This window comes from Anopheles bellator, chromosome 2 (assembly GCF_943735745.2).
Source record: "Anopheles bellator chromosome 2, idAnoBellAS_SP24_06.2, whole genome shotgun sequence".
NCBI classification, from domain to species: Eukaryota; Metazoa; Arthropoda; class Insecta; order Diptera; family Culicidae; genus Anopheles; species Anopheles bellator.
This window is the reverse complement of record NC_071286.1, coordinates 5,161,563-5,184,246: the sequence shown is the minus strand read 5'-3', so window position 1 is coordinate 5,184,246 and position 22,684 is coordinate 5,161,563. Positions and strand designations below refer to the sequence as shown.

The following is a 22,684-nucleotide window of genomic DNA, read 5'->3' as shown; positions in this document are numbered from 1 at the left end:
TCAAGTATTAAACTGGAAACATGCTTTGCCAATTCAAATTGGACGAAAGTAGTTGTCCAATGAGTCAAAGCGAAGATCGTAACGATTATCTGGCGAAAAGTTGGATGTTTTTTGTAGGAGTTCTGCAACCCAAACTTGAATGCAAAGCAACCATTGGAACTCGATTCAAGGCCCCTTGCGAATGCACTCCTCGTATTGATTGACAAAAAAACTGGCAGACAGTTGCTCGACGAAGAATAATTTAGTTGCTTAGAGCAAAATTATTACTATTGAGGACCCATACAGTTTCTTACTCTGTTTTACAAGAATTTGCATCGTTATCATTAATAAATGGAGCCATGTAATGTTCAAGTCAAGTCATTGAATTTGGAGATGCGAATCGGCCAATAGGTCTTATCATATAGAATCAAATATTCAATTTCATAAATGTAACTGATTTTGCACGTAAAACTTTGTCTCCGTACACAGAAAACGTATATTACGCGAGTAAATAGCCTATTCAGGTCTTCTTATAACATGTAGTTTATGACAGCATTTGTTTGCCGATCTAAAAAACTGTCTTGCATTTGCATTCTGCGAATTGCTGACATCAGTTTAAGAACAGTCGTAAAACCATAAGCGTATGGAAATGATGTAGTAAAACGCGTTCGCACTTTTGCATGCAACTATGAAAATTTACCAAAAAAAATTAAAAGCCCACAGAATGGCACCGCAACGCTTCACATGGGGGCCACCTTCCCAGTTGTTACTCCTTTTTTTGTTTGCTGTGTGATGTGTGTGCCCCGTTTGTAGGCGATAAACTAGCCGGACTGGTGAAGCCGCGTGAACAACCAATTCCGACCCCGACCAGAGAGTAAAGCTGGATTTTTTGCTGCTCAACAAATTATTTGCATACAAATCAGAAAGTCACAGCTCCAAAACGCAATCACCAACAAGTGGCTCTTGGCTCTTCTCTGTTGGCGCCGCTTAATGGGACAAACTGAAGGCCTTTGACCGGGCAACCCTTAACACTATGTCCTCGGTAAAAATTAAACAAGGTTGATCATCTTACCGTGTTGATCTGGAGCCGTACGATGCTTAAAACTTTTCAAAATATATACACACAAAAAACGACCGACATCCGTACCTAGCCGAAGTATTTTACGAATGGTAGTCGAACACTTTGTGACAGATTTTGGGATTGCCAGTTTTAGAGCACGCAGGTTACTAGATCCATAGTACACCTTTACGCTGCCTTCAATGCTGCAAAGAATAGTTTGAAACACAACAGAACTTAACTACATCCGGTTCGAAGTTTGCTACAACTTCACGAGTTTCGCATCCCGCCAACACTTCATCTTCATTGTGTGAGTACAACGATTCACACGATCGCATCACTACGCGCCTCGTTTTTTCAACAGTTCATGTTCGCGTTGTCAATCAGCTGTGTTTATTAGTAGTTGGTATTTCGTAGCACTTTACACGATTTAATCGTTCAATTTACGATATTATTCAATGTGTTAAAATACGCCGAGATTGATGCTGCCTTACCGCGCACGTTATCAGAAAACATCTGCCAATCGAACGAATACAACAAACCAACGAAGCAACGAGTGCACGCGGACTGAACCAGGCCGGGCGATTAACATTCACCACACGCGTGGTCCCACTAATGTACCTGTGTTAGTGTGTTCGTCGCTGCCTCCTATGACGTGCTGACTGTGCAGAGGCCCGTAAAATTTATAAACAAATGTTTTGAGGCACACGTCCATCGATCGTCGGCTATGCTGCAGCGAGTACATAACGCTCTGCGCGGGGCGGCAGAAACAAAAGCCTACGACTGTCCCGCGACTGTCGCAAGCCGGTTGCTGGTGTCTGTGATGGCGTAGGAGCCCAACGACCGGCAAAACGCGAACGAAGCATACGGAAAAAGTGGCTCTCGAGCGCGGAACCGGTTTTGTTTACCTTTTGCACCGAAGCAGACAATTCATACGGACTGAAGAGATTCTGTCTGTGGTCGTGTCCTGTGTGTGGGCTTCGCGCCCACAAACACAGTACATAACATAAATTACGAGATTTTATTTTCACAAAATATAAAATTCAGCGCAACGTATTAGACAGTGCTTAGTTTGAAAGGTGTGTTTTTCCTATTTCAAACGCATCCAATTTCATGCAAATCGGATGACAGATAATAAAGTTTCAGTAAATCAAAAAAGTAAACAAAGAAGCAAAGGGCCAACATAAATAACTGCCGAACCCAAATCTTGTGCATTTTATTGAAATTATGGAAGCAGTCACTTTATTTATGTTATGTACTGTAAACGTCGTGGAGTTAGACCACCACAATCTGGGTTACTCAAACTCTGGCCCAGTGGAGGGAAAAAAAACAGAATTGGTACCACCAAAAGGGTTAACCCGATGATGCTGTTTTTCTTTTTTGTGCTATTTCACTTTGGCCGCCCGGATAGCTCCCGTCGGAGGGGGCAAGTTCTGGAGGTTCTAGCTTCAACCAAACAGGTAAACGGTTATCCGTTTGCATCGCATGCTCATTGCCAAAGAGCAATTCGCTGCAGAAAAAGTTGCTCATGATGTGACGTTTTAAGTAGTTTTCTCCAATTAGAATTTGGAATAAAACCATTTTTACTAGCATCTTACAAAAGAAGTTAATGTCCTTACTGTGTTTATCGGGTGTTTATTTTTGGAATAACAAGTAAAAGTCTAAACTACGGTACAATCCTTTCCTTGATAGAGGAAAACATCAAGTGATGGAGAATGAAAATTCTACGAGGGACAACATGTTTTATTTTTCGAAAGCGAAGATTTTACCACACATATATTACACTACGTATTAACATGCATTTGATGAGGCCACTCTCGCACTCGCTATAGTGACAAAGCGGATACGCGATCGAGCAACCCCATACCCCACGGACACCTAGAGTAAAGTCTGGAGCAATCGACGCCGTTGGCACCATACCGGCGTGCCTTCAGGAACTTCGGGGAAAGTATATCCGTTCGTTGAGGTCTGGAAGAATTAAACACACCGTTTCTTATCTGCACCCGATCAACGCCGTTCTACTCACGTAAATATAACATCCAACAACTCTCCCACCAGACCGTTATGCTTGAGGGGAGTGTCCGCGACCTCGCACACCGTTCGCAGCAGACACTCTCGCGCACGGTCCCCTGCGCCAAACAACACCCGCAGCACCTTCTCCAGTGCACTGTACAACTGCTTCCGACTGGACGGATCGGCATACCGGCGGTTCTGGAAAACAGATTCCGGCCGAGGGAAAACAACGTTCGGAGTGATCATATAGTTGGCTTGCAAGTTCACACCACAGTTGAGGCTGCGCTTGAGGGAATGGTGAAAATGGACCGGCACCAGAAACCCAAGCACAATCTTCGCTAAACCACCGTTCACTGGGAAGCTTAAAAATCGCTTCGGGCGTTCCAATGACAACGGCACGGTGTTGTTGAGTGTCGATAAGACGGGAACTGCGCACAGCACGAAGAAAGCCAGCATGACGACTATATTGCGACACATATTTGCCGCTCGAATGTAGATCACTATCCTAACACGCCAGCTATCAACAGTCGTCTCCACGCTCGAAATGAACTGAACGACACTAATCGATTCTGCTTAACAAGTATCCTTACGGATGGGTATCGCCAATCGTCAGGCAATAGAAGAAGCATAAAAACTGCCACACCGCGTTGTCGCGCGTTTGCTAATTAGATGCAGTACATAATTGGAGCAAACTAAGTGACGACCTACTCACCGGGACGTATGAAAACCTTCAGCGAAAAGGAAAACAGGGACATCGTGCCGGCGGTGATTGTTGCCATTAGCTGTTAGCGATGCTGCATTCAAACGATGCGGATGCGCTTTTTAGCGGACCAGTTGACATCTTCATAAGGCGCTCATGACGAAGAGCAAATTGTAGACGAGATTATTGTCAACATCGTTTCACTAAACTATCGTCCGCTACGGTTATTAACCAGAAGAGTGGAAAGTTGCCCATCGCCCATTTTTAACCCAAAAAAACGTAGCGCAGCTTAAATTTTTCGTGGTTTTGAATGAATGAATTTGTCACTTGAAAGTTGGAACTTCATTTGACGCCAACTTTACTCCCACGTTTGTCAAACTGTGGTGCAATCAGGACCTAACACTAAGGCAACAATACAATGTAAACACGGCTTCCATTGCGAATGGGATCTAATCGTGGTGTCGGGAAAAGTTTTGCCCGTGGCCATTACAAAATCAAACCAAACATCGTTGACCTTTTTCACCGACGAACACTCCACAGGCGTGTCATACACACAGCTTAATGCGAAACGAGCCGTACGGGGTTCGTCAAACGCTCAGCTGTGGACAAGCTTGGATTTCTTTTACCGCCATTTGATGGACAAGCAAGCTTTTACTTCAAAAGCAAATTAAACAACTCTTCGTTGACTAATATCGGAGAAACATCGTTTCAACGGTCACGAGAAAGTAAATTGATGTCCGGTATAACGGTTACACTGAAGTATAACAGTTGTTGCGTACAAGCTCTCGCAGCTTTGTTGCATGCAAGCTGTTAACGTTGCAACAGATATTAGCCGTTAATGATAAAAATGGCGGTAAAACCATTCGAACTTTATTTTTAGAATTTATAAACAAGCAACAAGCATGCAACAAGCAACAAGCATGCACTGTCACTTTCTTCAACTAATTTCATTTGGTATAGCCTGATATTGTCGATACTGATGCATTCTTGAGAACTTCGTCTTATAATGTGGCTTAGCGTATAATATATAATATAAATAATATAATAATATATTACGTATAATATATATAATGTGGCTTACCGTTCTCTATTTCGTCGAGTCTACAATGTTGTTAGGGTTAGGACCAAAACCAATAGAGCACGGTAAAATCCATTCATTTTTGGTTTGAATAACCACAAAAGTTAACGTTCCATGCCTTACTTCTCAGTAGTAAGGTCGAATACATAAACGAATTCATTCATAGATGATTTCGAAATCCTAACAGTTTGTTTGCGGCACACATTCGCACGCTCATTGAACTATGATGGCATGATTTATGTGTCGGAGCTGCCAACTGATTGTTTTGCATAAATGTTGGGCATGGTAAAAAAAAACTTCCTAGTTAGCATCTATGGTTCACTTTTAAGTCGCCGGCCGATATGTGCAAAACCGGCAGGCATCTCTCTCTCTCTCTCTCTCTCTCTGGAATGGTCCCTTTCCGGCCACAGTTGGCAAGCTTCTGTCACACATTTGCATAACTTCAAGCTCACAGTGAAACCTTCCTCAGTTCCGTTTATCCCGTTATCAGAGTTTCGAAACCGACGTCGAGTGTTGCAGATCAGAGTTGCTTGCTCGAGCGTCGTTTTCTACTGGAAGCTGCATTCACGACAGCCGAACCTGACGAACTTGCCACGAGATTTGGCCTCATTTTTATTCCAGTATCAGCTCGTCACACTGGCAAAACGGCCTTCTACCAGATTCACTTTCGGGAGGGATCGCAAGTCGGCCTTGGTTAGCTCCACAATCCTGCGCCAATCGTCCCACGCATTAGTGATAAGTGCAAGAGCCATACGTTAGTTAGGGCCAGTATCGCTGCTTGGTTGAATAGCTGGCATCACGCGGAGGATGCGCTCAGTCTTGTTAAGCGTTCGTGTGGAACTACATGCTCCCGGTGTTGCCAATTACCAGAACGACTTTCGAAACAGCGATGCATCTGATTCTGATAAGTCTAGCATTGGTTCCTTTGGTGTACGGACTGAGTGCCTACCGCAACAAAGACGAAGATCAATCCCTGGACGAAGTGTTCCAGTCGATCGCCGAACAAACGAGTGACCATCTCGATCTCAACGAGTTCGTGCGCAGTCGACGTGCCCCCCAGGAGTCGGGAGCTGGAGCTGTAAGTACTTTTCGATGGGGCAGATAACAAGATAAATTCCATAACCATACTGTTGCTCCAGAAAGCGACCACACCCGGCAAAGAATGTCGCACCCGAGCCGGAGAGAAAGGGCGCTGTACGCGCTACCAAAACTGCAAGGGCCCCGAGCTGCGGGATAACGTCTGGTCGATTCTGCAGCACCTGTGCGTGATCGAAGGTATCAGTGTCGGTATCTGCTGTCCAGACGTGGTGCAGGAGGGAAATGGACCAGAGTTTTCCGTGCGACTGCCGGCCACGGCCGATTCGTACGACGAGGTTGATGGGCTGGATGGTGATAATGCGCCGATGGGCCGCGATGCCAACAGTCGCCCGGAGGAGCGTGGTTGCGGCATATCCACCAAGCAGCTGTCGAAGATATCGGGCGGACAGCTGGCCGACTCCAACGAGTGGCCCTGGATGGTGGCCCTCGTGATGGCGCGCTCTTCCTTCTGCGGTGGCGTTCTGATCACCGATCGTCACGTGCTGACCGCGGCGCACTGCGTGGTAAACCTGAAGCTGGCGAACTTCGTCGTGAGACTCGGCGAGTACGACTTCAAGGAGTACAACGAGACACGCTACCGAGACTTCCGTGTGACCGAGATTCGCATTCACTCGGAGTTCGATCAGATTAGCTACGAGAACGACGTGGCCCTGCTGAAGCTTATTCAGCCCTCGTTCTTCAACTCGTACATCTGGCCTATCTGCATGCCGCCGCTCGATGACAGTTGGACCGGTTACCAGGCCGTCGTGATCGGTTGGGGCACCCAGTTCTTTGGCGGACCACACTCGCCCATCCTGATGGAGGTGAAAATACCGATCTGGTCCAACCAGGATTGCCAGGAGGTGTACATCAACCGGATCTACAACACTACCTTGTGTGCGGGCGAGTACGAGGGTGGCAAGGACTCGTGCCAAGGTGACAGCGGCGGCCCGCTCATGATCCAGCTGCCCAATCGGCGCTGGGCCGTGGTCGGCATCGTCTCGTGGGGCATTCGCTGTGGCGAACCCAACCACCCCGGTATCTACACCCGTGTCAGCTCTTACATTCGGTGGATCGTCGAAAATGCCGTGTTTTGAAAGACATATTCCATTCCAGCGATGCAAATTTACTCACAGAAATCTATCGCTCGAAGACCGGTATCTTCCGCAAATTAATAAAGTTTCACCTCAAACAGCATCTGCAGTATCTGCGTTTCTGGATGGTTTAGATGTGAACAAAGATGTGTCTGTTAAAGCAACAACTTTGGTTTTTTCATAACTTCGTTTTATTGCTTCACGATACAACAGCACGATGTCGGCGGTGAGGGTTCCTCATAAGTTAGATTTTTATATTCTCCCTGTTTAACGCCTCCCTGTTTCTAATGTTCTGGTATAGGCTATGCCGATGAATAGCGAAATCCGACTTTGGCGAGGCAAAATGTTTCGAATGGACAGTGTTGAATGGACAGATTATACCTTCCTCTTAGAACTCAACACAATGTTCTGCGATAAACTCATTCCCGATCGGTAGTAGCCATAAGAATGATGTCATGGTGGAAACAAAGAAGACTAACTCTATCAACACTCCAAAAAAGCAAAGAAGCGACCCACGTGGAAGGATCATAAAAAGGATCATAAAAAGACGGTCAAAGTGTCAGTGTCGTGCGAACTTTCACCTCGTTTCCCAAACCCACCGCACTAGTTCGTGGAGAATTATGGCGTGGCAATTGTTCTAACACATTGGCACCGTGCTGCGTCTTTGCACGCGATCCATCAAAACGGAGCATTAATTTCACTTGCAAAGCAGGGGGCCAGAGTTGGTGCGAAACAATTGCACCCTCGCGCAGGTGTGAAAGTTGGGCCCGCCACTATCTCCAAGGTATCGATTGAAACGTTGCACGTGATTGGTGCACTCCGTGCCGACGAGCAGAGCTTTATGAGGACTCGAAAATGGATCCAACGCGAGGGTGATAACTATTTCTTACCTTGCTTTTGCATATTAAAAATGATGGCACATGTTGGTAACATCGGCAACCGGAGTTGGTGTAGATGCCCAGTGAAGCTTTCGGTCTCAGCTCTAGCAAGCAATGGCACAGTTACGAGCCTGGTTGTTCTGTCGTGACAGAGGCCCATTACGACACGTTCCGTGAGCGTAGCGCCAGGTGCTGAAAGTGAATTTTTACTATACAGTGGTCCGATTCACACCCGGGCCGGTTGTTCGGAAGGCGTTCCTGGAGCAAATGAAGTATCATAAATGGACATCTAAATTGCTTCGTTGGTAGTCGTTCAAGGTGAGCCCGATTAAATGGCTCTCGCGGCCAAGCGCGAAATGATGGTATGGTTTATTGTAGCCAGCGCTAAACCGTTTGACGGCCGATTGTTAGCGAAAATCTAGCATACATTTTGCTTTCATAACTGAGCATATGAACATCCAAAAACCATCAGCTTCTTCGTGAACGCGTCCCGTTTGCTGGAAACTTTTGACAAACAAATTGCGCTTTGATTGACAAGTTCACTTCATGTGCTTCACGATTCGCTAGCTTGAGCAAAACTGCAAAATTCAATCATCGATCCACCGATAAACACACAGGCGCCGGAAGGGGACCAACTGGTGCTGATTGAATTTACTGCAACCCGTACGTGAAGGTCAAACTCGACAGCATCTGCAGAAACTTGAAACCTGGGCATGGGTGCCCGGTAAGCAATTTGTGAAATAATGGTTGAATAACAACTATGGTCACAGTATCAGCGCAACGTACCTTCGCAAGTTATGATATGAAAAGTTTTTGCCTCAATCCTGCTCCACCTTTTCCTAGCAGCAGGTCTGCGATAATGTACCGACTGACAGGAAGCACAACCAACACGGCCAACAACGGGGTGGTAACAATTTAGTTTTGCCCACGTGGCGCTCGCGGTTAGTTGTGCACGTGGGCTTCGTTGTGATGGAAAAGCTAATTTACGATATCCCTATTTCCCGGAACCCACCTGGTCGTGTTTTGAGAATAATAGCTTCGGTGAAGTCGAAAGCCATACCTTTACTCCTTCACGTATGATCGAAAAATGAGTAATAGACGAAGATAATTTTATACGCCCGTGCTGGACTACTGTGTTGCTTTCAAATTTAACTCGATCTAACTATTGCTCGAATAAACAATAAGCAAAGTATCATGCGCCTCCATCGACGAGTTTCATTCACCATTCTGTCTCCAACCCTCTTTTTCCCGTCGTTCGAAAACCGGTTTCGAAACGTAGCGTTGGACAAATTGTTTTGAAGTGCATGTCTATTGTTTGAAACCGTCACTTTAAAATGATTGGCGTTCCTAGAGTGGCCGCAGGACACCATCCAATTTGGGTAGCGTTCCGATGCGATGCGATGGGCGAAGCGTGTTGATAAAATACCCCGAGTGTAAATTGTATCATTACAGCTCGATTTGGGTTTGGTTACCACGGATGCAAATAGTGGAGTTCCTGGCGAGCGCCTACCCGGCTGGGGGCCGATCATGCCCCAACTCACCACGTCAGTCATTTTCATCGATTTATTGCCATGCCATTTATTTTCGAGTGCCGTTTTGCGGCACGATACGATACCAGAATAACGCTCCGGTGCCATTCAAAGCCAATATAAACTGACACTTGAACTATTGAATTCGTTGGCACTTCCCGAGGGCTCCAACCCGCTGGTCGGTGGCACCAAAAGGGGGCTCATTCTTGTTTTATTTATGTTGATTTCGATTGGACGGCGCAGTACTCGGCGAATATGGGGGGGCTGCAATCCGCTTCGAGGATCGCTGCTAGAAATTCCAGCTGTTAAAAATATTATTGAACTATTAACACCAAATGCAACACGGACACACCGAAACGGCAACGGCTGTTTGCAAAAATCGATTCGACAAACCGAGACCTGTAACATGGCACAGGATTTGTTTTTTTCTCCTGTTTCTGTGAGACCTAAACACAAATATAGGATCGTATCGCTTAATTGATCGCACGAAAGCTTTGCACCGGCACCTGTCTGTCCAATTTTAACTTTCTTGCTTCTCACTCGAAGCACCGACCGATGTAGCGTGATAGACTAGAATGTAACAATACTGCTCCTTTTTAACATTGTTTCACGACGGTTTAAACTGAACGTTAGTCGAACGAAGTAAATGAGCAGAAAAGCTCGGCTGTAGAAAAATCCTTGACACCCGACCGCTCGCCGTAGAGCCGGCAACCCAGACGCTGTAATCAAACTTCCCCTTCCAAGCAGATTGCCCTCGGGCGCGTTCTTCGCACCTCCACAGGGTGTACAGAAGAAAATAAGACACCACGAAACGGAACGCCACGTGAACGGCGTGGCGTGTTTATTGCACCCCACTTTTTCGGTGAGGCGCATCACCAAGCAATAGAGACCGGCGGGGGGGCAGACAGGCTGGCTGTCAGGTGAGGACATGCCGGCTGTTGGCAACAACACCGATGTAGGACTCGGAACCTACCATCCTTCTATGGCATAAAACTATCGCTCAATGCTCAATCCGGCCCATTCGCCGGTTGGTAGTCGTTCGGTGCAGTTCCAGCCATTTCCGTTTGGTTTCGTGCGTGTTATCTTCCGTCGTCCGCTAGCTCCGAGCTGGCGATCGGTGTCGAGTCCTGGTGTTGCAGTGCTTGTTGAGAGAGACCATAGGACTGCCGAACTCCGTTGTAAACGCAGTGAACACTCTTTTAAACGCAACGGTTTTCTTCTCAGGCTGCGTGCTGTTTGTAAGTGGCTGCGACCTTTTTGCGCCATTTTTCTGCACGTGCTTTGCGTGTCGTGCTCCTGCAACATCTGCAAGGTTTGTCGTAACAACGTAACAAAGTCCTACTACGAATCCTTCGGTAATCGTCAAAGCAATTGTTTAGCGAGCGAGCTTACGTTCCCCGTGCGATCGTGACGACACGAATGTGGAGTTTTGCTTCCCAAAACTGAGCTGTTGTCGTAAAGGACAAGCCAACCGTACGTTGAAATTATTTAAGGAATTTCTGGGAGCCTTTCTTAATGCCTACCACAGGCTCAACATCAACGCAACACGTAGTAAACCTCGATGTTGACGAACGTAACGGATGCCCAAGTTTATCCAATAGGAATCTAACATTTGGCAGGACATCTGATTAGACGTGAACCACAACAGTGACAAGTGCGTGCGTGCAAAGGTGCCAATAGATGCGTGTCGAGCCGTGCGTTGAAGTGTTTCTTCTACCCACATACTGGAGAAAGTGTCTGGTGAAGAATTACTCGAAGAAGAAGTAGCCGTTCGATTACATACACACCGGGCCCGGGAAGGTCGTTCGGAACATCGGGGTGATCGTAAATCGGAAAATCAGCTGCAAAGCGTGGCGCCCACCGTACGTGGAGCACGCGAACACATTTGAGGGAAGTTTATTGTGCCGTTAAGTGTTGCTGAGCTGAGCCGAAACCAAGTTGACAAACGGACGACCGTCTGGCGTTTTGCAGAGCACTCGACAGGTTGACGTACCTATTCGTGCCCGCTCCCGTACGCCTGTTCGAGGTGGCGGAAATTATTTTCGGCAAAGAAACAGATCGTGATACCGTTAGTGAGTGATTTGTTTGGGGCGGAACACTAGGCCCTTCGCACCATGGCCAAACTGAAAATAGTGGGCGGGCGGCCCATAACAATGGATGAGGCGATTGTAAGCGCAGATTGATGATTTAATCGTTTTTGTAATTTTACTGTAACCTCACACACAACAACGCACCGCATATTGTTCTTTTTCTTCGCATTATTGTGTACTGCTACGTTAAAATGGCCTTATTACAAAATAAGCGAACAAAGACAAACAGAAAATTATAGAAACAAATAAAAAACACCCAAACCAACGCCTCACTAAAGAAACATTGTTGGATCGATACCTTATCCTTGAGAATTTAAAGTTATAATTAGATTATAAGGGCGATACGGAGACGTCCAAAATTCAAAAAAATGCTCTCAAGTCTTTATTGTATATTTTTTGCCTTTAACTTGCTTTTCATCTACATTTATGTGTATGTTTGAAATATTCAGCACCACTATATTCCATTAATGATTTGTCCATTTTCGTTTTAATTGCCAAACAATCGTTCGTGTAAATTTCAAAACGCAACTTCAAATTGCAATCCCCAGGAACTTCGCCAGACAGTTTTCGGCAGTGCTGCGAGTCCCCCACGTGGCGAATGGACTCGAACAGGATTCATGTTCGGCCCGGCAAATCAAGTAAAGCTATATTTGCATAAACATAGCATATCAGGGTGCCGAAAGCCTAACAGTTTCTCTTTCCCACAGGAGTATCCATACGGTTTGCGGACACCACGCAATGCGACCCGCGGTATGCAATCCGTGATCCAAGCCCACATTATCAAACAGTTCATTTTTGATAACAAACCGCGCGAAAAATCCGTCCCTCTCGAGGAGCTGCTGAAGCCAACGGAGGCAGAGCAAGCGCTATCCCTGTACACGGCGATGTCGGACATTTTGTGGAACATAGGCGAAAAGACGAAGGCGATTGTGGCTTTACCAGGCGAAGCATCGCACATTCCTCACAGTCACGTCTACTTCCAGGATAACGTAACCGAGAAGCTGTACTTCTTTGAGTTTACCAAACTCGACGATCTGCAGATCTTTATGAAACGCTACTTGCCTTATGTAGGTAACATTGGTGAGCATGCAGCCGGTTGCTAACAGCTTATCCGTAGTTTACAGAAAATCCTGGCCCCGGCACTCTGCTGTATCTCTATAGTGCTGTTCTAACGCGTGGCATGGAGAACATGCGAAACGACCTTGATGCCCCGAAGGGAGCCCATCTGATGGGACCACACGAAGAGGGCTCACTGAATGTGATCACACTCTTGCTAACCGGCCGGGCTACACCATATCTACACAATGGTGTTGTCTACGTGGGAGACGAGGATCACTATGTAATTGCGATGTTACCGTTGGGTCGCGTAGCGCCCCGTTTCTTATCATATTTTGCTCTCAACTACTTTCAGGCCGTACCACAATTCGGAATTCTCAGCCGGGGAGCCATCGGGTTGCTGGTCTGGGAAGGGGAGAATGAAGCTATGAGGTCGGCTTCGCGAATGCCGGGTTCACGTCTGAAAACTCCGGCCACGCCGGTATGGGTAAGCTGCTGCTGCGGCCACTACGGCGTGCTGTTCAACTCGAACAGAGAGCTGCTGCGGAACTATCACGCAGAAAAGCGATTTGAGTTGCATTACTACACGTGCGCCGGATGCTACCTTTCGATGACCGTCGACAACCGTGGGCAGGAGGAGGGTGGCGGTGACAACGGCGACCAGGATGGCGACCGGAAGCGTGATGACATGATTTCGACTCCTCTCGAAAGACTTATACACACGAAATGGATGGACGCAAAGATTACGTACCATGGTGCGCTGCCAGCTTCCTTAAACTTTTAAGGCTAAACCACAATTGCAAAATAACTAAACACTTTATTACGAGTGATTTTTTATTTAAGACAAACGCTGAGAACTAAGAAATGTGCGGTAAAGGTGCGATATCGTTGTATTAAAGTAGTGATACAAATGTTCCATTGGTTCTGGGAATATTATCCATCGTGATCTCGTGTTTATTAAACCGATAATCTGGCACAGGCAAAATACTAACAATATTATGAAATAATCAATAGCTTGCTTACAAAACATCAACAAACACATCCTTTGAGCGTCATGATTTGTGAACTTCACCTAATTGAACGAAATAAAAGATAGTTTGAAAATTATTGTGCCTGCGATTGTTTCGGTTATGTTAAATACGTGTAAGAATATATGGATCTACCATGTAATATGGGAAAATGATGCCGATTTTGTTAACTATCTACAATTTGGCATCTTGCTGTCGTAAAAAACGAAAAAACTATTCAAATTGTGCAAGATGTGAAATACTACACGAACGAAATATTTCACGCAGAACCTTACAAATGCGTTGACATTTGGAATCGATGACGTTTAAAAATCTTGTCGAGAACGAAAATAAACAAAGCATCGGCCAACATTTTAGTCAAAAACCAACATAATTTATAAAGCAAAATGGTTTCGAAATTCGCTCCGTTTTCGTTGTTTTGTGTTTACTCTGTTATATCGTTCCTGGTTTTTAACAAGGTGTACGAAACCACCCAGCTGGTGATCGACGAGGAGTTCCATTTACGACAAGGAGTTCACTATTGCCAAGGCCGATTTCAAGTAGTGAGTAGGTTCAATTTATTGCCGGTTAGATCGAAATCTTACCATTTCTACTTTTAGTGGGACCCAAAAATCACTACCTTTCCCGGACTATACCTTGCTTCGGCCGTGGTGCTCAACCAACTGCAGTTTTGCACAGTGTACAGCCTGAGGCTCATATCACTTATCGCCAGCATCGTGAACACCGTGCTAATGTACAAAATTCGGAAAAACTTTATCAATCAGAAAACTAATCCTGATTTGCTGCTAGAAACGGCATCGCTTTCGCTTCTTCCGCCACTGTACTTTTTCGCTCATCTGTACTACACGGATGTGTTATCCGTAACGGTAGTGCTGCTGCTGTTGCTGGCTAGTGAACGTCGGCAGCACACGCTGGCTGCCTTCTGGGGCCTTTGTGCTGTTCTTATGCGTCAAACTAACATCGTATGGGTTGGATTCGTGTGTGGCTCTCGTGCGATCGACTTGCTGCTCTCGCGGGGCAATTTGCAACAAACGTTACTCTCCCCGTATCGACTAAAGAACCTAATCGCGGATGTTGTCGATAAATTTTGGGCTTACATTACCGTGATGGCGTCATTCCTAGCCTTCCTGGTGCTGAACGGTTCTATCGTAATTGGTGATAAAACTGCGCATGAAGCAGCCATCCATCTTCCTCAGGTACGCCCAGCGCCCCATGGTTATTACATTCCAAATCATGACCCTTTCAATTTCTTTTATAGCTTTTCTATTTTGCAATGTTCTTCGCTATGTTCAGCTCATCGTTGGTGCTTCCCGCGTTATCCACCACTTTAAAAACTGTACTCCGATGGTGGCATGTCACTCTAATTGCTTGTCTGCTGGTCGGAGCCATCGTTCATTTCAATACCATCGTGCATCCCTATCTTCTGGCCGACAATCGGCACTACACCTTTTACCTGTGGAATCGTTTCTACGGTCGGTGGTGGTACGCACGGTTCCTTCCCGTTCCACTGTACGTGATCGCAGGATTGCTCGTTTGGAAAACGAGTACGCAACACCAATCGTCCGGGTTCGTCATCTTTTCTGTAGCCGCCGTAATAGCATCGCTGGCTCTACAGAAACTACTTGAGGTACGCTACTTCCTGCTACCTTTCCTCGTTTTACGGTTACTGCGCAAAGGTGGGGTTTCGAGACGGGCCCTTGTACTAGAATTGGTGACCAACGTGGCTATCAACATTGTTACAATTGCCGTTTTCTTGCACAAAGAAATAAGGTGGGAAAATTATGAACAGCCTCAAAGGCTCATGTGGTAAACGGTCTTTTACCGCACGGTTTTTACGGTTAAACCAACAAAGTCATGTGAAAATGTCACGGAATGTCCCTCTTGACATCCACCAAGTCTGATAGATGTAGATTGTTGTACATTAGCTGTAAGTGAATTATGATGCTTTTTCAAACCCCTATTGGACAATATGGAACGTACCTCAGTTGTAGGATTGTGATTATGTGCAAATTAAAATTAGCCAGTGAATAGGGCGTCAATTCTATTTATTCGCCATCAAATAAACGCTATACCCGGGGAAGAAATCCGATAAACAGTCCGTCTTTTGGTTTGAGTGTCAGCTGCATCGTTAACTTTGGTTCCGGGCCAGCCGTTGTTAGCTTAAAGTTGCGTATAACCTTCGAAAGCGTGCTCTTTAACTCCAGCATAGCAAACTTTTGGCCTATAAAACAATATGATTATCCATATTTGATTGCAATAAGCCGTTTGGATCGAAACTTACCAATACAATTCCTCGGTCCTGCACTGAAAGGAACGTAAGCGTAAGGACTTGTTTGCTCCAACAAACGATCCGGTGCAAATCGCTCTGGATCGAACCGTTCTGGATCAGGGAAAATGCTGGGATCACGATGAGTGTGCATTATGCCGATGTTGAAGTTGGACCCTTCCGGAACTTTAGTTCCACCTGCCAGGTGAAAGCTCGATAATAAGTATCGCTGTTCTTCGGAAATATCTATCAACCCGTCTAGGCTTACCTAAATCAACATCCTCCGTAAAACGTCGGGCAATGATCGGCACCGGAGGATAAAGCCGCAGCGACTCCTTAATAATCATCTCCAGGTACTTCATGTCCTGCAGATTACGATACGTTACCGGGGCCTTCAAATCATTGCCCACGATCTCTACAATCTCTTGATGAAGCTTCTCCTGAACCTCTGGATGACGGGCAAGCAGTAGCAATGTAAAGGATATCGCAACGGTCGTCGTATCGTGTCCCTCGAACATAAACGTGTCCACCTCCTCCTGAATCTCCTGGTCCGTGAGCGGGCGCCCATCGATCGTGGACTGTAGCAACACATCTAGGAACGCCATTCGTCGTTTCGACCCAATGTCAGCATCGTCATCCGCTTCCGATACGCCACGCATGGCGAGCTCTTGGCGACGCGAGTGAATGATTTTGGTGGTGAAATCATGCAGAACCTTGATGATCTCGTCCTGCCGTCGCTTATCCGGCGACAGGTTGAACAAGAAGTCAACCCGTTGCCACACTTTCACGAAACGTCCGGTAAGCAAAAGACTTAGGTCGGTGATCGCCTTCACGTAGGATGAATTAGCATCGGTTTGCGCATTCACTGACGTTCCCATGGCCGTTTCGCAGATAATGTCGAGCGCAGCCAGCGTCACGTAGGGATAGATGTTGACCAGCTCCCCGGTTGCTTCCGGACGGAGCCGGTCAACCAGCACATGGCTCTGCTTATCGAACACCTCGATGAACTGCTCGAGGATTTTGAAGTGAAACGCAGGCGTGAGAATTTTGCGCTTATTGAACCACTTCTGGTCGGTGCTGAGCAGCAGTCCATTCCCGAGCCATGGTACGAGGAACTTGTACAGTTCACTCTTCCGAATCAGCTTCTGGCTGCTTAGGACTGTTTCGTTGTACTGCACGTTGGTGGAGAACAACGCCAACCGGTGGCCAACCCAGACACGGAAGAGGTTTCCGTACTTACTCTTGAGCGTGGTAAGAAAATCGATTATATCTGAGGAAGATTAAGGAAGGAATTAGTTATTTTTAAAAGCTTTGCAGATTCGAAGTTTTGTAATCTATGGACCTGTAAGACTTTTGTAAGACTAACTATTTTTACAAACTTTGTTAGTCGTGAATAGGTCACAAAAAGGTTAACAAATTTTGTATTCGACACAATGGTGAGCTGTACACTGGAAAAAACTGCAAAAAACTGAATAAACAAAAAAATCGTGCTATTCACCAAAACATCTTGTCATCTCCCGATAAACAAAGACATTTGCACTATGTACGCATGCCGTACATTGGTCACAGAACCGGTTTTTTAAAACGACGGGAACTCGGCACTCAACGTCGACGAATCTGTCGCAGACGCCTCTCGGTAACGATCTTGTGATTGCGAGAACCACGATTCCTGTACGAATCTCCTTCTTTTAAATTTATGGTTGCATGGTTTTTAATGCCCTGTTTAATGCACATTAAACTAACCGTACCTTCTTGCTTCATGTTAAAGTACAGATACAAACACCCTACGATCGGCAACGGCATTGGTCCCTTCATATGCCGGGCATATTTCATGTTTCCCCGAATCATTAAGTAGTTGATGGCGAGGATCACTGCCAAAACGGCAAACACTATATGAAGCACCATTTGAACGGTAGCGTAAAAATTCACAACCAAATTATTCTCCAGACTCCGGGCTAAACAACTGCAGGTTCACAACAGCGGTTCTTGTTTACTTTGACATAATGCCGAACAGTGCGAAGCTTGAATATCAACACACTCAATAGTGGGACGGCGAGCTACTGGAGAGTATGATCGTGAAACTCGCGCAAAAAGCAGCTACGCGTTCGCGTTGTGTTTGCGCATCGTCGAACCGCATGATGCTACGACCGGTACTACTACACCAATGCGTAGAGACGCCGCGTTTCTCTCGCCGTCGACGATTAACTCGCGCATGCTGCTCGCCAACTAACGGTTAATAATCAGTTGTACGGAGCAATTATCTTGAATGCTCCGGATTCTATTGGAACCTAACGTCGGCCAGTATGCCGGTAAACAATCGCTTGGTTTGTAGTATGGGGATGACTTGCAGACCCTCGGTCCAGTGCGGTATCTGCCCTCGGTCAGAGTGCATCCGTAAGCTGTTTTCGCAAACATGCGCACAATCATAAAAGAGGATTACGTAAAGCGTTCACCGCAGGGATCTGTTTTGGTTCGGGGGCATATTGACTCGGGGTCACTGCAAAAGGTGAACCTTGCCCGCTGATGTCCCACTGCACCAATTTTCGCTCATTTACTAATTATAAATGCAATATTACATCGAAATCAAGAGCCAAGGCTGGACAAGTTCAATTAATTAAATGCTTACCGTAAGGATTCTGGCCAAGGTACATCAGTACATTTCCCAGTATCGGTACCGGATCAGGTCCGGAAATATGGATCGATTTTTTGGTCGCCCAATCGTGAGCGATGTACCGCAACAGCACCAGTAATACAAATGATAAAACAAACGGCACTAACATGGTCACTTCCTTTAATACGTAGCTAACAACAGGCACACGGAGAAAGTTCGGGCTGAACTAAGTCGAGGAGTAGTTCCGGACGTGTATTAATAGGTCGGTTGATAATATTTTTGTTTTCTTGATAAGATACTATGTTATCGGTCGACACAGGGGGCATTTTTATCGATTACGAAAAAGGGGTATATAATCTTATGATGGATGTACACAGGTCACAACTGATATGTGGGGTTGGCAGCTTGTAATTTAAACTTTGTACACAAATAGAGTATTATTTTAAACTATTCAGTTTTCACATGTTTGATGTTGCTTCATGTACTACAATTTAGTGTTACCTTTTTCAACACAATCTGGGCTTCAACAGAACAAAAACACCCGTCGCTGGGCGCGTAATTAGTTCAAAAGTAAAACTCTCATCGTACTGTTCAAGAGGTGGCAAAAGTTCGTAGTAACGCAATAATTTGCTTGTGATACTTTTGATTTCCAGCACAGCGAACTTTTGTCCGATACAATTCCGAGGTCCTGCGCTGAACGGTACGTACTGATACGGGTTCGTCTTTTCCGCCGTCGTTTCAACATTAAATCGTTCGGGATCAAACTTCTCTGGATTTGGGTAAAGCTCAGGGTTACGGCCCATGAAGTAAGACATGATCATGGCATTCGAACCAGCCGGGAATATTTTCCCATCTGTAGAAACGTAATAGCAAAACAATTCTCAGTAGAAGCAGTTCCATTAACAGAGATTTGTCGAGCGAAAATACTTACTGATTTCCGTGTTCTCCGACATCTTTCGCCCAAACATTGGCACCGGAGAGAACATCCGTAGTGTCTCCTTGATCACCAGATCCAGATAGTGCATATTGTTCAACATTGTCATCGTGATTGGAGCAGTCCGATCATCGCCCACAACAGTGCGGATCTCGTCGAAAGCCTTCCGCTGAACATCGGGATTCTTCATTAAACTCTGCAGCAGGAAGCTAGTTGCCGACGTGACTGTGTCATGGCCGGCAAACATGAACGTGGCCACTTCCTCGCGGATTTCAAGGTCACTTAGCGGCTGTCCATCGATTGTCGTCTGTAGGAGCATGTCTAAGAACGCTATTTTATTTTTAATGCCAAATTCATTTTCAACAACGTCTCCGGTCACTTCTTTGTGCAACCGATGAAGTTCCTCACGGCGGCCTTTAATAACACTGTCGGTGTATCCGTGCAGTACCTTGAGTGCCGCTTCTTGCTTACGGCGATTCGATGAGAATCGGTAGAAAAAATCGTAACGAATAAGGAAGTTAAATAGTCGATACTGAATTAGAAGCGTGATGCTAGAACAAAAGAATTTAGCATTTTACTAACGTGTTACCATATTTTGTAGATTATTATAAAAAACAGAACCATGCAGAGAAACTCACTCTTTAACCGCTTGAACGTACTTCGATTCAGCGTTCAGCTGAGCATTTAATTTGGTACCCATGGCACTTTCTGACAAAAAAGAATATATTGCGTCAGGCCAAGAAACCGATTTAATACCGTTTGCATATCTTAGCATTTGTCTCCGTCACTCACCACAAATAACATCCAACGCGCACAACGTAATCGGTCGGAACAAGTCAACGGATTTTCCTGAGTCAGCGTATGGTTTGAGCACCTCAATGAAAGTTTCGCTTTGCTTATCGAAAATCTTTACAAACTGTTCCAATATCTTATAGTGAAAGGTCGGAGTGATCACGCGACGATGTGTAAACCATTTTCGCCCCTTGCTGGTCAGTAGACTATCGCCCAGCCACGGCCTCACAAGATCGTACTCGTCTGACTTGTCGATGTACTTGGTGCTACTCAACAATATCTTTAAAAAAATTAAGTATATTGATACCGATTTCGTTCCGTGCGTCCCTTCTTCTTCCACAAACCTCTGCGTCCTTCGGATCGGTGATGACGATTAACAGTTTCGTTCCCAGCCACAGTCGAAAGCACTTGCCATATTGCTGGATCAGCGTATCGAATGTCTGAAAAAATCCTAGCAATCCAAAATGGAATGTAGAATTGTTTAGCTTGTGAATTTTATGATAATAATAACTCATGCATAAGTAGCGAAACACTTGATAGTTCGGAATGAAACGCTCGGCAAATGCAAAGCTACGGTCACCACCTACCCGTAGGAGTTTTACCAGCAAATAAAAGTCCATTTCCGATCAACGGGTATGCGACAGGCCCACCAAGTTTGCCACTATATTTAACGGATTCACTAAAATTTGCTTTATAAACGTAGTACGAAAATGCAAGGGCAAGGCCCACCAATGTTGCTAGAATCACAAACATGTCGCCAACGGCACTCAGAAACCAGAACTGCGAGAGACAATCCTCTCCTGTATGAATACTTCATGAGAGGAACCGACAATGGGCACCAAGGGGCTGTGTAGATAAGACTAATTTGCGTCTTATCTGCACAGTAACCCCAAAACACATACCATCTCGTCGTGTTTTGGCAGTGTCGTTCGCTCGCTCACAGACACCCGGCAGATTTTATAAACATTCTACACTATGGCGAAGGAGGTCGCAACCACTAACATAAATTTGGGTTCAATTTATATTTGTTTATTACTGCTATAATAATGCTTTGCAACACATCACAACATAATTCATGCAACTACCACATTGCATTCTTCAATATACCCTGGACTTCAGCCGAACGTAAATACCGTTTTCTGGACGCAAAATTAGTTCAGAAGTTAACCTTTCGTCATACTTTTCGAGCGGCGACAGAACTTCATAGTGACGCAAAATTTTACTCGTAATACTTTTGATTTCGGCTATGGCAAACTTCTGACCAACACAGTTCCGCGGTCCAGCGCTAAACGGAATGTACTGGTACGGGTTCGTCTTCTCGGCCGACGTTTCCACGTTGAACCGCTCCGGATCGAACTTCTCTGGATCTGGGTAGAACTCGGGATTTCGACCGAGGAAAAATGGCATGACGATAGCATTGGCTCCAGCAGGAAACGTTTTGCCATCTGCAAACATTCAACATGTTAGTCGTAATCGATCAATACAATGCCGCAATCACTCCACCCAAGTCCGTGCCCGTTTGCCAGATAGCTTACTGATTTCAGTTGTTTGTCCCATTTTTCGTCCAATCAACGGTACCGAGGGAAACATCCGAAGGGTCTCCTTAATTACCAGATCCAGATAGTGCATATCGTTCAGCATCGCCATCGTAATGGGAGTTGTCCGATCGCCACCCACAATACTGAGGACCTCCTCAAATGTTTTCTGTTGAACATCGGGATTCTTGGCCAGGCTCTGAAGTAAAAAGCTAATGGCGGACGTCGTTGTGTCGTGGCCCTCAAACATGAACGTGTCCACTTCTTCTCGGATTTCCAGATCAGTCAGAGGTTGCCCGTCAATCGTCGACTGCAGGAGCATATCCAGGAATGCCATTTTCTTCTTGATGCCAAGATCATTCTCATTTGCGTCAACGGCAGTCCCAGTATCGTTATTCGACCGATGAAGTTCCTCACGGCGGCCTTTAATAACACTGTTCGTGTAACCGTGCAGCACTTTTAGTGCCGCTTCCTGCTTGCGGCGATTCGATGAGAATCGATAAAAAAAATCATATCGAATGAGGAAATTGAAAAGTCGACATTGGACGAGAAGCGTGATCCTGGAAAAACATTGACAATTTTAGTAACCTATTTCCCATTGCTTAGGTTCTTATACACAACAGTTCCGCAGTTCCGTTATACAGTTAGTTCCGCACAATTTACGGACAACGTACTCACTCTTTAACGGCTTGAACGTACTTCGATTCAGCGTTTAGCTGAGCGTTGACCTTCGTACCCATGGCAGTTTCTTGAAAATAAATTAAAATAAATACCGGATCGCGAATCCCGTCCAGGTGCAACCCTTAATCTTTGCTCGCACCAGCTGACCTCACTCACCACAGATAACATCCAGCGCGCACAGCGTTACTGGCCGGAACATGTCAAACGATTTGCCCGATTCGGCATACGGTTTCAGCACCTCAACGAAAATGTTACTTTGCTGATCGAAAATCTCGACAAACTGTTC

The 22,684-nt window shown here is 45.7% G+C and overlaps 6 protein-coding genes across 6 annotated transcripts in view; 3 read left to right on the top strand and 3 right to left on the bottom strand.

Moving 5' to 3' along the window:
* Window positions 1-2,862: 2,862 nt before the first annotated feature.
* On the bottom strand, window positions 2,863-3,526 carry LOC131212116 (uncharacterized). Its single transcript, XM_058205863.1, has 2 exons — window positions 3,063-3,526; window positions 2,863-3,004 (listed from the first exon to the last, which is right to left on the bottom strand). Exons 1-2 carry the CDS (start codon window positions 3,524-3,526, stop codon window positions 2,863-2,865), a joined length of 606 nt encoding a protein of 201 aa, XP_058061846.1.
* Window positions 3,527-5,716: 2,190 nt separating this feature from the next.
* On the top strand, window positions 5,717-7,066 carry LOC131212112 (venom protease-like). Its single transcript, XM_058205858.1, has 2 exons — window positions 5,717-5,905; window positions 5,967-7,066. The coding sequence occupies exons 1-2, from the start codon at window positions 5,717-5,719 to the stop codon at window positions 6,999-7,001; spliced, it is 1,224 nt and encodes a 407-aa protein (XP_058061841.1). The 3' UTR covers window positions 7,002-7,066.
* Window positions 7,067-10,851: 3,785 nt separating this feature from the next.
* Window positions 10,852-13,398, top strand: LOC131210376 (inactive ubiquitin carboxyl-terminal hydrolase MINDY-4B). Its single transcript, XM_058203613.1, has 5 exons — window positions 10,852-11,573; window positions 12,044-12,133; window positions 12,203-12,562; window positions 12,613-12,834; window positions 12,907-13,398. Exons 1-5 carry the CDS (start codon window positions 11,520-11,522, stop codon window positions 13,333-13,335), a joined length of 1,155 nt encoding a protein of 384 aa, XP_058059596.1. The 5' UTR covers window positions 10,852-11,519; the 3' UTR covers window positions 13,336-13,398.
* Window positions 13,399-13,935: 537 nt separating this feature from the next.
* LOC131209893 (putative Dol-P-Glc:Glc(2)Man(9)GlcNAc(2)-PP-Dol alpha-1,2-glucosyltransferase) lies at window positions 13,936-15,638 on the top strand. The gene is made up of 3 exons (XM_058203046.1): window positions 13,936-14,121; window positions 14,179-14,775; window positions 14,838-15,638. The coding sequence occupies exons 1-3, from the start codon at window positions 13,966-13,968 to the stop codon at window positions 15,387-15,389; spliced, it is 1,305 nt and encodes a 434-aa protein (XP_058059029.1). The 5' UTR covers window positions 13,936-13,965; the 3' UTR covers window positions 15,390-15,638.
* Window positions 15,614-20,935, bottom strand: LOC131212106 (uncharacterized). Its single transcript, XM_058205848.1, has 10 exons — window positions 20,770-20,935; window positions 20,527-20,633; window positions 20,183-20,462; window positions 20,029-20,098; window positions 19,388-19,941; window positions 18,970-19,309; window positions 17,594-17,814; window positions 16,114-17,115; window positions 15,861-16,043; window positions 15,614-15,800 (listed from the first exon to the last, which is right to left on the bottom strand). Exons 1-10 carry the CDS (start codon window positions 20,933-20,935, stop codon window positions 15,646-15,648), a joined length of 3,078 nt encoding a protein of 1,025 aa, XP_058061831.1. The 3' UTR covers window positions 15,614-15,645.
* A 345-nt stretch (window positions 20,936-21,280) lies between these two features.
* LOC131212918 (cytochrome P450 4d1-like) overlaps window positions 21,281-22,684 on the bottom strand; it is a 3,178-nt gene continuing 1,774 nt past the window's right edge. The window contains exons 4-6 of the mRNA XM_058207005.1: window positions 22,396-22,465; window positions 21,718-22,277; window positions 21,281-21,627 (exon numbers count right to left, since the gene is read on the bottom strand). Coding sequence (XP_058062988.1) covers window positions 21,281-21,627; window positions 21,718-22,277; window positions 22,396-22,465 — 977 coding nt within the window. The remainder of the gene's footprint in view (window positions 21,628-21,717; window positions 22,278-22,395; window positions 22,466-22,684) is intronic.